General features: G+C 41.5%; 1 protein-coding gene and 2 non-coding genes across 5 annotated transcripts; 1 reads left to right on the plus strand and 2 right to left on the minus strand.

Moving 5' to 3' along the window:
- The first annotated feature begins 1,505 nt into the window (after positions 1-1,505).
- Positions 1,506-10,961, plus strand: LOC146697633 (cilia- and flagella-associated protein 157-like). 3 transcript variants are annotated; one of them, XM_085476458.1, is made up of 9 exons: positions 1,506-1,757; positions 4,076-4,347; positions 5,311-5,464; positions 6,123-6,390; positions 6,658-6,797; positions 9,178-9,328; positions 9,695-9,831; positions 9,921-10,055; positions 10,674-10,961. In XM_085476458.1, the coding sequence occupies exons 1-9, from the start codon at positions 1,594-1,596 to the stop codon at positions 10,750-10,752; spliced, it is 1,500 nt and encodes a 499-aa protein (XP_085332584.1). In that variant the 5' UTR covers positions 1,506-1,593; the 3' UTR covers positions 10,753-10,961. The 3 variants fall into 3 exon arrangements, with proteins under 3 accessions (XP_085332584.1, XP_085332585.1, XP_085332586.1); XM_085476459.1 differs by having other exon boundaries at positions 9,698-9,831; XM_085476460.1 differs by having other exon boundaries at positions 6,658-6,779.
- trnac-gca (transfer RNA cysteine (anticodon GCA)) lies at positions 9,089-9,160 on the minus strand. The gene has a single exon. It is a non-coding gene; the product is annotated as a tRNA-Cys (tRNA).
- A 1,705-nt stretch (positions 10,962-12,666) lies between the features above and the next one.
- Positions 12,667-12,738, minus strand: trnay-gua (transfer RNA tyrosine (anticodon GUA)). The gene has a single exon. It is a non-coding gene; the product is annotated as a tRNA-Tyr (tRNA).
- Between the last annotated feature and the right edge of the window lie 1,450 nt (positions 12,739-14,188).

Below are 14,188 nucleotides of genomic sequence, written 5' to 3' on the forward strand. Positions count from 1 at the left end.
AAAAGGCATACTCTTTGGACTTTAACTCAGTCTGTGCCAGCTTTGCAGTCTGAAGGACCAACGCGTGGGCCAAGTGGGTAACAGAAAATAACCATGACTCTGTATTATAATCTGAAGATTTAACTTAACTACGGTTCATGCCAATTATCCCCCAAATTAAATACAGGAAATTGTTCTGCCTGTCAAATTAAAATAACTATTACTATTAGTGTAATATTCTTTATAGTATCTTCCCACTGAAACATATTTATTGCAGTGTTTTTCCCACCTTGGCTGCTGGTGAATTAATTAATTGCTCAGCTTGACTGAGCTGAAACTGAGCTGACCTCCGCACCGTCAGTCAGCCCGGTGGATTTATAGACAGGGAGTGAGGTGAAGCTCAGAGGCAGCCAATTAAAATCCTTACAGCCAAACGGAGGGGGATAAAACAAAGTTGCCAATTAAAAAGCAGCCCCGAATCACTGAGTCAAAATAAATAGCTGCTACACTTCACTGGCTCAGGTCCTAAAGTAACTGAAAGCAGGGCTGCAACACTGAGTTTAATTGCCTCTAAAGGTTATAATGACAGATTATAATGCAGTGATAAAGTCTGCAGTTTAATGCAGGTAACATCTCCATTAGTCTGAATCCAGTCCAAGCAGGCCTGTAAAACACAGCAGACCAACATGGAAAACGTATGTGCCTATCATCCACCGCTTTATAATAAATATGAATAAATGCTGCCTCTCAGCAGCTCAGAGAGAGACACTTATTTTGAAATGATCATCAGTGTAAAATGAACAGTAGAGCCAATAAAAGCCAACTATGTAATCCAGCCCCCACAATGATTTATGCTTTAAACTGAGTATACCATGCAACAAGAAGTAGGTATGAAGTTGGCTTTGAATACCTGTAGTTAGGTCTCAGACCTTCTTTTTGCAATGGTCTGTAGAGGTTTGTTTGCATTGATGAAGCAGTGAAATGAAATGATGAATGGCCACGCAATAACGTTGTCTTTATATATTTAATTTACCTGGGTGGACACAAGGAGATGGCAAAACCAATTTGTGCTACTGAAAGTGAAAGCATATAAAGAGTTTCTTTCATTTTCGACACTTTAGTCTCTGAATTGTTTCTGAAGCTTTCCGTGTGTAGTTCAAATGCTGCTTCACTGTTATTATGTATTATATTGATATTTTCCCCCGTTGATACCTTTTAGCTACAATCATGAACTCAGTCTTCAATTTCTTTTGTACTCGCCAGTGTCTTTTTTCTTTTCTTTTCATTCTTATTTTCTATGCATTTAGTTCTATTTGTGATTGCACATTAACTGAATTTTAAGGGAAAATGATGGCATATTAAACAGAATGGAAATATATATTAGCTCTGCCACATTTAAAAGGCATGAAAGTATTTTATTCCAGTACGGTATGTATTAAATTGTTATCAAGAAAGTTTAAATCTCAGTCAATTCACAATCACGAATCAGGTTAAAGAAGAAGTCGTCACCGTTTCCGAGAAGTCACTGAAGGCAGCATTGCCTAGCAACGGTGCCGTTTAGTTTCTCGCGCCGGGCTATCGGCGGAAACTTTAGCTAACTTTCTGTGAGACACAATGCCCAGAAAGACGGAGAGAAAAGGCAGCGACAAACGAGATGGAAACAAGAAGACACCGAAAAAGGAAAACTCCGAGTTTCTTGCAGAGAAAAGCGGGTCTGCGGACAAAGAGAAGGACCTCTACCTGACACAGATAGCGTATTTAACCGACGAGCTGGAGCGGTGAGCCGTTTAAGTTTACCGTAATGTTTAGAGTGATTGTGTGTGCAGTAAAAAGCACTTTGTAATGATATCTTAAATATGTTTTATTTGCTAACTCGATCTAATGTTGCATTAGCATAATGGAGGCTGAATTTACAAAGCTTCATTGAAATGAACTGATTTTACAAGCTACAGTGAGACGCTTCATTCTTTGGTGCGCTCAGATAACAATGATCCCGGGGTTCCTTCATGAGGGGGTTTGAAAAGTGTGTTAATGCAGGTTCACATGAACAAAATACAACAAAACATTTACTACATGCTTCTTTCACATGCCATGTACTAGGATTTACTTATGAAAGTGACTTTTCATTTTTTTCTATCCAACATATTCACAAGTTTCTTCTCTTTTTAAGTGTCATCACAGCAGAGCATCGTCTCTAACATCCTCCTCTCCCACACTAGCTCTCCGTGGTCTTCCTGTTTTCTTCCTTGCAGCTCCTTCTTTAACATCCTCTGTCCAGTTTATATACCAACCCTCTGCACACGTCCAAACCATAAATCAGTATTTATACTGCATGAGAAAAATGCTAAAGGGAGACACTTGGAAGATTGTTTAGCAAACCAGCGTCATTAGTCAGAGAGTTTATTTGGAACAAGAAGCATCCCCGCATTCGCTTGTCTTTGTTGTATCTTCCCTTTGATACAGGGGGGTTGAAATGTCCCCAATTTTTACTGGTACTATCTGGCTATTCAACTAAGGACAATAATGTTTTATTTTTCATCCCAAAATACCCCATCTTGGGAGGGAAGGGAAGCAAATTCTCTTAAAATGCCATTAAACTTGTACTTATACTCTGCACAGCCAAAACAATTAAAGAAAGAAACAAATAATCCCATAGTCCAAAATATGATTGAAGTTTGGTTTACAATAAAAGAAATGATGAATATTAAGAATAATCTCTCTCAGGTTAGTCCTATTTGGGGGAATGCTTTATTTGCACCAGGAAATTTGGACGCAGGGTTCCAGGGTTGGGCAGAAAAAGGTGTTAGGAAAGTGGGTGATCTTTTTTGTGATGGAATAATGGTCTCATTTGAGGATTTAGTTTCAAAAGTATTTACAGATTAGAAGCTTCATTTCTTCCATGCAAAATCAGTCTCTCAACGTTCCCCAGTTAAGTAAGTTAGAGGAGTTAATGGTGGAAAAAGGTGGTAATAAAGGCTTAATTTAATTTCAACATTCTATAACTGGATTGTCTCTGTCTCGCCAGAAACATCAGCTTCTAAGTTAGAAGCTTGGAGAAAGGACCTAAATATTAATATTTCTGAGGAGACATGGAAGCCAATTTGCTTAAAATCACAAAAACAATCGATTAATATTAACCTAAAGTTATTACAATATAATTGGATCATGCAAACATATGTAACACTGGTGAAATTGAACAAATATAATAACAGAATTCCAGATACATGTTTTAAATGTGGAGAAGCCCGTGGAACATTTTTCCGTTTTGGATGAGGGGAAAATTGTTTAGTCTGTGCTAGCTGTTTCTATTATTTGTTTTTTTTGTTTTCTTTTTTTCTCTTTTTTGTTTCCTTCAATATGTATAAATGTCACAAATGTACACATATTCTATGTGTTTTTTATTTGATGTAAGTTTGGAAGAGAGCAGGGTGGGAGGTGAGGGGGGAGGGTTCCTATTACTGCAGCATATTACTGGGAAAACAGACCTTTGTATGCTGTTGCAAAAAGCATTAAAATTTATTTAAAAAAGAAAAGAAAGTAAATTGCAGTGTGAGACTCATGTTTCTCATACTGCTTTGTGGTGACTTTGAAACTAACCAAGGTTCAAAAGAATATTAAAGTATTTCAGGCAAGTTGATTGTCTTGTGTCAGTAATTTTAGGTGCTTACTGTCAGAATTTTCTCAAAAGAAAGAAAGTTAAGTGTTGAAAGTGTCTGTTTGTTTTTCAAGTATTGGAAACTTGCTTTTTCTAAAATAAAAAAAAAGTTCATTTGGATTTGGTACATGTCACACTGGGAATATTTTTTAGAGTTTTCCATCTTATCTGTCAAAAACATTCACCTGATTTGGCCTGTTTTAAAGATATTTTGTATTTGAGAAGCTGGAAATAAAATATCACTCTCACACCTGCAAAACTGTGGTTTCTACAGGCCTCGAGACCTTCACATATTTATTTGTTTCAGGCATCCATCGGTCTGAGTGAGCTTGAGGTCACTCAGACAGTGCATGCTCTGCTCGAGCTGTAGAGCTGCTTGAAATCCAGAAAAGGCCAGATGCAGTTTATAAATCGTTGAAGCTGTCATCCTTAACCCCTCAGACATCAGCTGAAATGTGATGACCTTGTGAGACAGAGGAAAGACTTGCTGACTCAGCGCAGCACACTGGAGCAGGAGAACAGAGACACGATCGCGTACCTGAAGCGTTCCCTGTTGGAGAAGGAGGACGAGGTGGGCGAGCTGTCGCAGCGGCTGCAGAACCAGCTGCAGGCTTCAGATCAGGAAAGAGACGCCCTGCAGCTGCGGCACAGCCGGGAGAGGCAGGAGCTACAGAACCGCATCGATGAACTTATCAAAGAAAACACAGCACTCGGTAAAAGTTCAGCTCTTAGCATGTAGCCCACCAGAGTTTACCACAGGGTATCCACATAAACATCAAAGTGATGGTAGGGATTCGATTTTTAAAATAATAATAAGGATTTTTTTTTAAATAAAAGATGAAATTTCTGGATCTTCCTCCCTTTTCAGTTCAGTTCATTTTTATTTCAAACATATGCTTTCACAATCATTACAAAATATCACTGCATTCTTTTGTTTGAACGTTTACGTGTAACTAATTTTAATGGAATCTGGTCAAACGACTGGTATGAGTTCAGTTTATACCGAGACATATTTTCCTCAATAATCAATTATTTGAATAAATAAACCTTTGATTTTATACATTTCAGATGGATTTTACTCCAAAGTATTTGTTCATATTTATGAGGGTGGTGTGTGTGTCTGTGTAGCATCAATAAAGCTCTGTGGGGGAATCTTAATCTTATTTGGAATCTCGTGATATTTTAAATATGTTAAATTAAATATGTCTTTGCATTTCAGGAGAATATACATTTTCCATTTAACTTTCTGAAGCCTGTTCTTAAACATTAGTTTAATGTTGTATCATACCATCAAGTGTCTGCCACAAGAATTCAAATGTGGGAACTCAAAAGTTTTCCTTCCAATTCAAGCCTTTTTGTTTTGTCTCAAATATAGAAATTAATAATACTAAAATTAAAAAAAGGTTTTACTTTTGGAAAGGCTGAAAAGAACTGACAGTGATTTGCTGGAAGAGGCCTCGATCAGCCTCTCCCTGCCAAAGATGTTAAAAGGAGCTCAGCTTTATAGTATTCCTATATTTATAGTATTCCTATATTTATAGTATTCCTTGAAAATCCAGCCCAGATTTCTTTTGGATGCAAGTGTTTCCAGCAGGAACCATTAAACTTTCAGGAGGTTTATTTCAGCAAAGACTGGCTTCAGGGAATGATTTAAACTCTCCTCTTCTCTCCTCTAGCGGAGAGGTTTGCAAGCCTGGAGGCGTTTCAGGGGCAAAAGGAGGAGATGATGTCCAGCTTAGAGTCGCTGGAGAAGCAGCTGGCGAGTCAGAAGGAAGAGCACAAGGATGACATTCACAGCCTGGAGATGAAAGCGCTGCTGGAAAAGAGGAGGTGGAATCCACTTTAGTACATAAAAATCACAGCACAGACTCTTTTCATTACCCGGGTCGAGTCCACTCGTAGAAACTAGTTTAAGTTCAGACTGTAAACAAATCCGTGTCATCGCAGCAACTCGCAGCTTGTCTTCAGGACGACATGTTAATCCTGCCTCTGTAGCACTAATGTTTCTTCCTTTATGTCATCCTCGTCCCACCAAGGGTCGTGTTCCTTTGAAGCTCTGAAACTGCAGGCATAAATTTAAGGGCATAAAATAAGTTTTCTCTCACCCCAACCAATTCTGCTACCAGATGGCCCCGCCCCCCTCTGAGCCTGGTTCTGCTGGAGGTTTCTTCCTGTTAAAAGGGAGTTTTTCCTTCCCACTGTCGCCAAAGTGCTGCTCATAGGGGGTCATATGATTGTTGGGTTTTTCTCTGTATCTGCTGTACAATATGAAGCGCCTTGAGGCGACTTTTGTTGTGATTTGGCGCTGTATAAATAAAATTGAATTGAATTAAATATCTGGCTATATATATATGAGAACACTCACCTTATCTACTGCACAGCAAATACACAAATATCGTCAGTGTCTCCTCACAAGGCTGCATGTACCTGAATTATCCACCTAAAATACCCTCTGACGTTACCTCCTTTGTCTTGTGTCCTGCCAAAGATTGGAGAGGGAGCTGGAGTCTCACGCTGCAGCCATGGCAGCAGAGGTGCAGCTCCTGGTGGACCAGAAAGTCCCGGAGACGACCAGGCTGGCGCTGCAGGAGAACGCGGAGGTGAAAGCTCGCGTGGGGCAGCTGTCGGAGCAGGTGCAGATCCTGATGGAGGAGAATGCCGCCCTGCGGGGCTGCAAGAGTCAGCTCAGCATGGATGTGGAAAACCTGGAAGAAATGCTCAGAGAGATGTCACGCACCAGCTGCGTCCGTAAGAAGGTAAGAGAAGGAATTCTAAATGTCTTTAAGTTTAACTTAATATTTTAAATGCAGTGTAACCACAGTCATGCTTCACTGTCCACTCAGATTACAGCGGCTTCAAATAATCCACGTTTTATTTAGTTAAATCAAGGTTACTGAAAAGTGGACCAGCATTAGACAGTGTGCTCCCAGTGCCAGGCCCTTTCATCGTGTTTAACGCCAACGTCTTCTTAACGTGAAAAACAAGGGATTCACTCTAAATCCATATCCAACTCTCTCCATCAGGTGGTGGAGCAGCTCACAGAGAAGTGCCAGCAGCTGCAGGTGGAGCAGAAGGACTGCAGGCAGCGGCTCGAGCAGCTTCAGACCGAACACGCAGGAGCCCTGGGCAAGATGGAGGCGCTGAGGTCAAAGTTCACTCTGCCGTCCGTACAGATGAGTCTCACTCAGGTTCACGTTAATGAAAGCAAAGCAGCAGGTGCAGTTATTACACATACGGGCTCGTAGTCTCATTTGTGGTACGTTTATATGCAAGCAATAACTCCACAGTAAGATTCATCAATAATAAGTAATCAAATAAATCAATAACAACAGAGACACAAAGGAGACAGACAGGAAACATAAAAGCACTGAATCGTGTTACTGGTAGCAGCTGATGGCTGGATGATGATGATGAGGCCTCCCTGAACGAGACAAGAAAACATCTCTTTTACTTATGATTGCTGGAAAATTCATGTATTAATATTTAAAAATAGAAAAATATTTGTGCATTCATTTTTGTTTTACTTCAATACAAAGACATAAACTAGTATTTTACATTAGTGCAGCAGAAATACAGAAATTTGTATTCAGAATGAAAATGAACCCGGGCAGTGCAGAGGTTTGAAGGGGCGGGGCTCAAAGTTAAAAAGGGAAGCGTTCAGCCTGGAACAACAACCCACACTCATCAAGAAACTAGTTTTACCTGATGGGTACAATGTTGTTGCTGACAGTGCTGGAGGGCGGGGCTGGAGGGCGGGGCTGTGTGGATCTGAGACCGTAGACGGTAAAAAGTCCATTGGAGAGAATGTAGCTGATTAAACAGGTGAGATAATAATAAAATGCAAAGATTGGTGACAGTGCTTGGAATCATAAGGCAAAACACACACACACACACACACACACACACTCCTCGTGCCTATGGTACACTGCGCAGGAGCACTTTGCCACACACACACACACACACACACACACTCTCTCTCTCTCACTGTGTAAATATACTAAATGTAAGCCCTCCATAAAGGGAGGAAAAGCCCTGTAAAAATAAATATGTTCCATAAAACGGGGACAGCCCCACAGACCCAGGACAGCCTCACCCAGTTAGTTAGCAGCTACTACTTGTGCAGTTAATAAAAGGACAGGTGATGGTTGTCACGCGGTTTTACACACAGCACACTCATTTGTTTCAATTCGTCAGTTACCACAACACAACTGACCAACGTGTACACAACAAGCTAATACTCCTGCGTGCTATAGAGCTCGTTCCTGACTCGTGACCAGCGCGCTCTGCTGTCAAGAGCGATCATTGGTTAATGGTCATCATGTGACTGATGCAACCCAGAGCCTGTTATTTAGCAACACTGTGATTAATCGTTAAATGTTACTGTGAGGGGCACAGGCAGGACTCCACACACACACACACTAAAAAAATGCCTCTAGAAAAGAGCACTTGTGGCTCCCATCAAGCAGGTACTCAAACAGGTGCCTGATATGAACATTAAATGCTCATTACTCACTGCTCTGCTCTGCTCTGCTACTTTTCTTATCAGCAAGGTCGCATTCTTCTCAGGCAGACGCAGATCTCTGCACAATGAAGCCTTGTTCATCACTGCAGACAAAGAAAGCGACGTTTGCAGCGGTCCCAGCTGCTGTCATCAGTGACTCGGAGTGCTCGCCTCCTTTTTTTCCACCTCAGTTGCTCCTCTGTGTTTCCAAGCCAAGAGCTCAAAAAATCCCTCTTTCACACATGCAGAGAAGAGACGCTGCAAGATAAGAGCAGCCTTGACCTGACGTGTTAACTACGGCCACACAAAACAGTGTCTGTGAAATATCGTACATTTAACTCCATAAATTATTATTTGTACATAGAAACACAACAGGAAACGTGTTCATTCAAAATGAATAATTCTTTACATGCAAAACTAGAGAAGTGTATTTTAGTTTAAAGGCTCAGATTCAGGCAGAAAACAGAAAGTTGTGCATCAGTTTGGAGTACTCACTGATATCGTTCATTATTTATTATTATTAGTTAAACATGTCAGGGTCAGCCTGTTATTATCATTTCTGCCATATATGCACTGTTCAGGACAAACCTGTTTGAAAGAGGCAACCAATCAGAAGAAAGGTGGCTTAAATGCAGAGGATGGAGAAGAGTAAGGATTGTTTTGAAGTTGAAAAATAAATTATATGGAGTAGAAAGAGATCTTTTCCTTAAAGGGGAGAAATTGTTTCACTTTGAGGAAAAGCGGAAGAGTCTCCTGTGATCTCACCCTGGGTCAGCACACCTGAATCACATGATTAGGTCATTACCAGGCCTCTGGAGAACTTCAGGACATGTTGAGGAGGTCATTTAGCCATTTAGATCAGCTGTGTTGGATCAAGGACACATCTAAAACACATTCCCACTCCTGCTCTGAACTATGATGGCAGGTAACTCAGGGTGGCATAACATTTGCTCAGGGGGCATCCGGATTTGAACCAGAGACCTCTTGATCTGCAGTCAAATGCTCTACCACTGAGCTATACCCCCTCTGCTTGTGCTTTCAGGCAGAATCAGGCCTCTCTGTCTGAACAGTGCAGTAAAAACAGAGCTCAGGTCAGCCGGCTGGAGGCGGAGCTTCAACAGGAGAGGAGGAGGAGGAGCAGGATGAAGAACATCATTCAGGAAGCAGCTGTTGCTCTCAGACAAGCACTGATGGTAAGATGACAGCGCTGACTCTGGAACGTGTGCAGATGACAGGTGTCGTACTTTCTGACCGACTGCTCGATTTTAGAAAAGTGAGCTTCAGTGAGACCGACATCATTTCAAAGTAAAAGTCTGAAACCTTCAGCTAACACAGAACACACGAGGTATTCGCCTCATCAACGTTTTATGTTTTAGAATACAGAAATGGAAAAAAAGATTTATGACAAGGTGGAATTTATCTGTAAAACACAAAGTTGTTGCAAGCAAACTGAATTCATTTTATTTCTCTGTCGATGACGATGGTTCCATGCTCCAGTGAAGAAGGTGAGGTCTTTATCTCAGCCAATCAGACTGTTTCAGTCTTGTTTTCACCTGCAGCAGGACTCAGAGGTGGACCAGTGGAAGCAGCTGATGCAGAGGATGCTGGTGCTTTTAAGCAGAGACGGATTTGCCAGCTCCGCTGCTGACGGCGGCAAAGTGAACGAGCTGCAGACGGCTGACTCTGCAGCAGCCCGGTAATAAAATCAGTGCTCGCTAAGATGGTCTGCAAATACCTGACAGGTTGATGACTGACAGAAATCCTGCATCTTTATCGTCTGTGTAGAACAAGAAGTCTGGATCCAGATTGGAGTTTCCAGTTCCAGCTGGCCCGCTACAGGCCGGGAGATCTGGGTTTTGTGCCTCGCCCCGCGCTGAAACACAAAAACGTGCTCCCCAGGATGGAAGCTGGCTCCAGCAGGTTTGTGAGGACCTCAGAGCTCAGCTTCAGGGCCTGCAGGGGGATGTCTGATCACAGCTACAGCTGCAGTTATTATATGATATAGCTGTTTACAACTAACATTTAAACTCTCCATTCCTTCATCAGTTTAGATATCAGGCAGACAACATCCTCCTATTTAAGTAGTTCAGTTCATAGACTGTATGTGAAAGAGGGACAGAGCCTCAGTGTTGGTGTTGTAGCCTTCGCTGTGTTAAAGCAATGAGAGGTTGTTGTGCTGACTTATCTTCTCCCCACAGCAAACTGCATCCATAAACTGTATAACAAACAGAAACACGTAATCTGAGTATCACACTGATAAATATTAAAGAAAAGTAGATTGTTCCAAATGGCACAATCATGGAGGCGTAGCAGGGCGACTGGTGTCAGCATCCAGCTGTCAGTGAAGCCTCAGCAGCATCAAAATAAACCAGTTATTAAAAACATGTTTTAAATGCCGTAAAGTTGAGACTGACTCAGTGATGGAGAGAGGTGGCCACTGAAGCAGTTTGACATTGCTGCTCTGGAGGTTTCCCTTTTTTAGCTTTAAGTGTATTATGTCACCTGACTTTCTTCTTCTTCTGTTTTTCTTATATCCAGGAAACCGTCGAGTCTGAAGGCGGACAGCTCTGTGAAGCTCACCGATTCAGCTGTGACCTCCAAACAGACCAAACTCTAGTGACAGTAACTAAACTCATCTCCTAAAAACTGTTGATTATGTTGCAGTTCAGTCTGACATCGACTGAGACTCCTGTGAGCTCAGCCTGTTACAGTAAAGGTGACGCCTCTGTAACAAACTCTAATAATGTTCCTGCTGTGATGAAAACAGCTTGTCTGTTATTGTGCAGTGAAACAGGAAACATGTTATAAATGTTGTTTATCACAGTCTTCATGATTCTGCTTGGCTGTTGTTACAGAATGCTGAAAATTCCTTTACTGAGTGAAGATCAGGGGTCCGTTCTTCGTACCTCGCTTACTACATCCAAGATCAAATCATCGCGCCAACTTTGAGCTCGCTATTCCGGTTCTCACCTGTTGTTGACGATTAGTACAGCTGGATGAAGTAATGTGAGATCACTGGGTGGCTTAACAGGAGCTACGCATCGATAGTAGAAACATTGATCGGCAACCCTTTGATTGGTCGGCGAAAATGTCGAAGGAGCGCGCTCTGTATTTTTCGGCAGCAGAGCAAGAACTCTTGATTGAGGGATTTCAGGAGTTTCAGAGTTTAATTAAAACTCAAGGGAACACTGCAAAGGCTGCAAAAGCAAGGAGCGAGGGCTGGCAGGAAGTTGCTGACAAATTAAACTCGTAAGTAATCTAATAATAACAATAATAATGGAGTGGATTGATATAGCGCTTTTCAAGGCACCCAAAGCGCTTTACAATGCCACTATTCATTCACTCTCACATTCACACACTGGTGGAGGCAGCTACGGTTGTAGCCACAGCTGCCCTGGGGCAGACTGACAGAAGCCAGGCTGCCATATCGCGCCATCGGCCCCTCTGGCCATCAGCAGTAGGTGGTAGGGTAAATTTATTATATTATATTATATCATATTATATTACATTATATCCTCTTTCACATTAGAGCCACGACAGGACCCACTAGAACATGGGAACAAGTAAAAGTGAAATATAAGAATATTCTACAGAATGGTAATATTTATCACTTATATTGCTTTTCGTCTCTTGGACAGAGACCCTGAAATAATCTGTTTGTTTGTTTATAACAGCAACCAAGAAAAGGGCAGAGCAAAAAAAGACAGGTGGTGGTCCTGCACCCCCTCATCAACAAGTTGGTTAAGTCAATAATACCCTCACGGGAAAATCGATATCTCTCTATGAGCACACTGTCGCGCTGAGCTAAAGGATCCTGTCTGTCCCGCAATATACGCTGAATTCTGAAAACTCTCCTTATCAATCTTGCACCTTCCACAATGGGTGGCTCGCGTATACGGACAGGACATGGCTGCGACAGGCTTCCCAAATCCACCTTCGCTTTTATAGCCGTGGTCTCCCATCTTGATTACACGAAGTGATTTACTATTACTACTCTAAAATATGAATTACATCTGAAATAATCAAATACATGAAATAGAATGTTAATAGTACATTTCCCTTTTGTTAGGAAATGACCTGTATGTATCTGTGTGACATCAATAAAAGGATCAAGTGCTGCATTATCTTTAGTTACATTGATGTTATTTATTTATGGTGAAACAGTGGTAAAATATCGCTGTTGCTTTCGTATAAATGAAGCGGACATACCTGAGTGGCCGCGATCTAATCCTGTTTACATAAAGTAAACCTGCTCCCGAGCAGGTTTACGCTTACGGATCTGTTGCTATGACAGCAAGTCCCGGATGAGCTTCGGAGAACCGACTGATCCAGGATCACGCGAAATCGTCAACAATCAGATCCAGCTAACTTACTTAGCGAGGTACGAAGAACGGACCCCAGCACTTTGGGTTCTGTAAAGCTGCAGCACACACTCCTCAGCATTTCATAGATTTGCCTATTGAGACAATAGATGAAAGTACCAACGATCATCTCTACAGCAGAGAGACTGAAGGGCACACTGAGCCCCCACAGGGGGCATCTGGAATTGAACCAGAGACCTCTTGATCTACAGTCAAATGCTCTGCCACTGAGCTACACCCCCATGTGGTGGAATTTAGTCATCGGCTGCACAGCATGTGACACAAAATCTGAATGAAAAAAATAAAGTGGCAGAATCAGGTTTTAGGTATCAGCCAGTCAGAACATCTAAAACCTAGATGTTATATATATATATATATATAACATCTAGGTTTTAGATTATATATATATATATATATATATATATATATATATATATATATATATATATATATATATATATATATAAATAACACACACCCAGCTCGCCCCTGCAGGCGGTTTATCCTTCAAGCTCGGGTCCTCTACCAGAGGCCTGGGAGCTTGAGGGTCCTGCGCAGTATCTTAGCTGTTCCCAGGACTGCGCTCTTCTGGACAGAGATCTCCGATGTTATTCCCGGGATCTGCTGGAGCCACTCGCCTAGCTTGGGAGTCACCGCACCTAGTGCTCCGATTACCACGGGGACCACCATTACCTTCACCCTCCACATCCTCTCAAGCTCTTCTCTGAGCCCTTGGTATTTCTCCAGCTGTAGCATTTGTGTTGTACCTCGTCAATCTCTAGCTGTGAGAGCAGTCCCTTCTTTCGAATGTTGGAACACTGAGCTACTAGTTGTTTCGCCGTCATTGTGGATGTTGGGTATCGAAGAATCCATAGGTCCCTCATCCTATTCATGTAGCCCCTTCCGCCGGGGTTACTTGCGTAGTAGCAAGTAATTTCATTCTTGATTTTTTTTTTTTTGATAGTGATGTGGAAGACCAGAGATGATGTGTGTGTGCGTCCAGAGTCATTAGGGTGCCGACCAGGAAACTCTGTGTCTAAGCTGCCCGGAGGGATGCATCTGGCATTTGACACACTGTGTAAATAAAAGTGCAATATGATTGAGTGCTGTGAGGGTCCATGGTGTGTCACAATCTGAAGCCCGTATTTCTTAATTAAGTTCTTTTCGTATTCTTTTGAAACAACAGGAAAGTGATTTTAAAAGATTCTTTCAGTCACTACCACGAACGCTGCACGCGCTTGCATCATGGTCATGAGACACTCTCGCAAACAAAATCATGGTTTAGTAACACTGTGTGCTTAAAAGTAACAGTAATCTAATTGCTTGTTATGCAATAGTAATCCCTTACTTTAATTGTTACTTGTAAAAATTGATCGCTTTATAGGGATGGGTATTGATAAGATTTTCACGATTCCGATTCCATTTTCGATTCTGTTTAACGATTCGATTCTTTATTGATTCTTTTTAAAAAAGGAGAACACTAAGGTCGATTAGCTCAGAACTTTGTTTTATATCTTCTCTTTGAACAAGATAGAAATTTAGGAGTAACATGGCCTTACAAACCCAACAGTGAGATCTTAAGAGATCAAGCCTATGACTCTTCAATGGGGTGTCACAGGGACCCCGGGGAAAAAAATTGTAAATGTAAAATAATAAAATAAATATTCTTCTGTAGCAATAACAAAGTTTAAC

The sequence above is a fragment of the Copadichromis virginalis genome, linkage group LG12 (genome assembly GCF_057382275.1).
Source record: "Copadichromis virginalis isolate Kocher_CV1m ecotype Utaka linkage group LG12, C_Virginalis_male_GT1.1, whole genome shotgun sequence".
NCBI classification, from domain to species: domain Eukaryota; kingdom Metazoa; phylum Chordata; class Actinopteri; order Cichliformes; family Cichlidae; genus Copadichromis; species Copadichromis virginalis.

Bases quoted from the DNA above. Each gene is read 5' to 3' on its own strand.
- LOC146697633 (XM_085476458.1), top strand. From the start codon at position 1,594: ATGCCCAGAAAGACGGAGAGAAAAGGCAGCGACAAACGAGATGGAAAC. The intron at 6,391-6,657 runs GTAAGAGAAGGA...TCTCTCCATCAG, and splicing joins CCAGCTGCGTCCGTAAGAAG to GTGGTGGAGCAGCTCACAGA. The intron at 9,832-9,920 runs GTAATAAAATCA...TCGTCTGTGTAG, and splicing joins GCTGACTCTGCAGCAGCCCG to AACAAGAAGTCTGGATCCAG.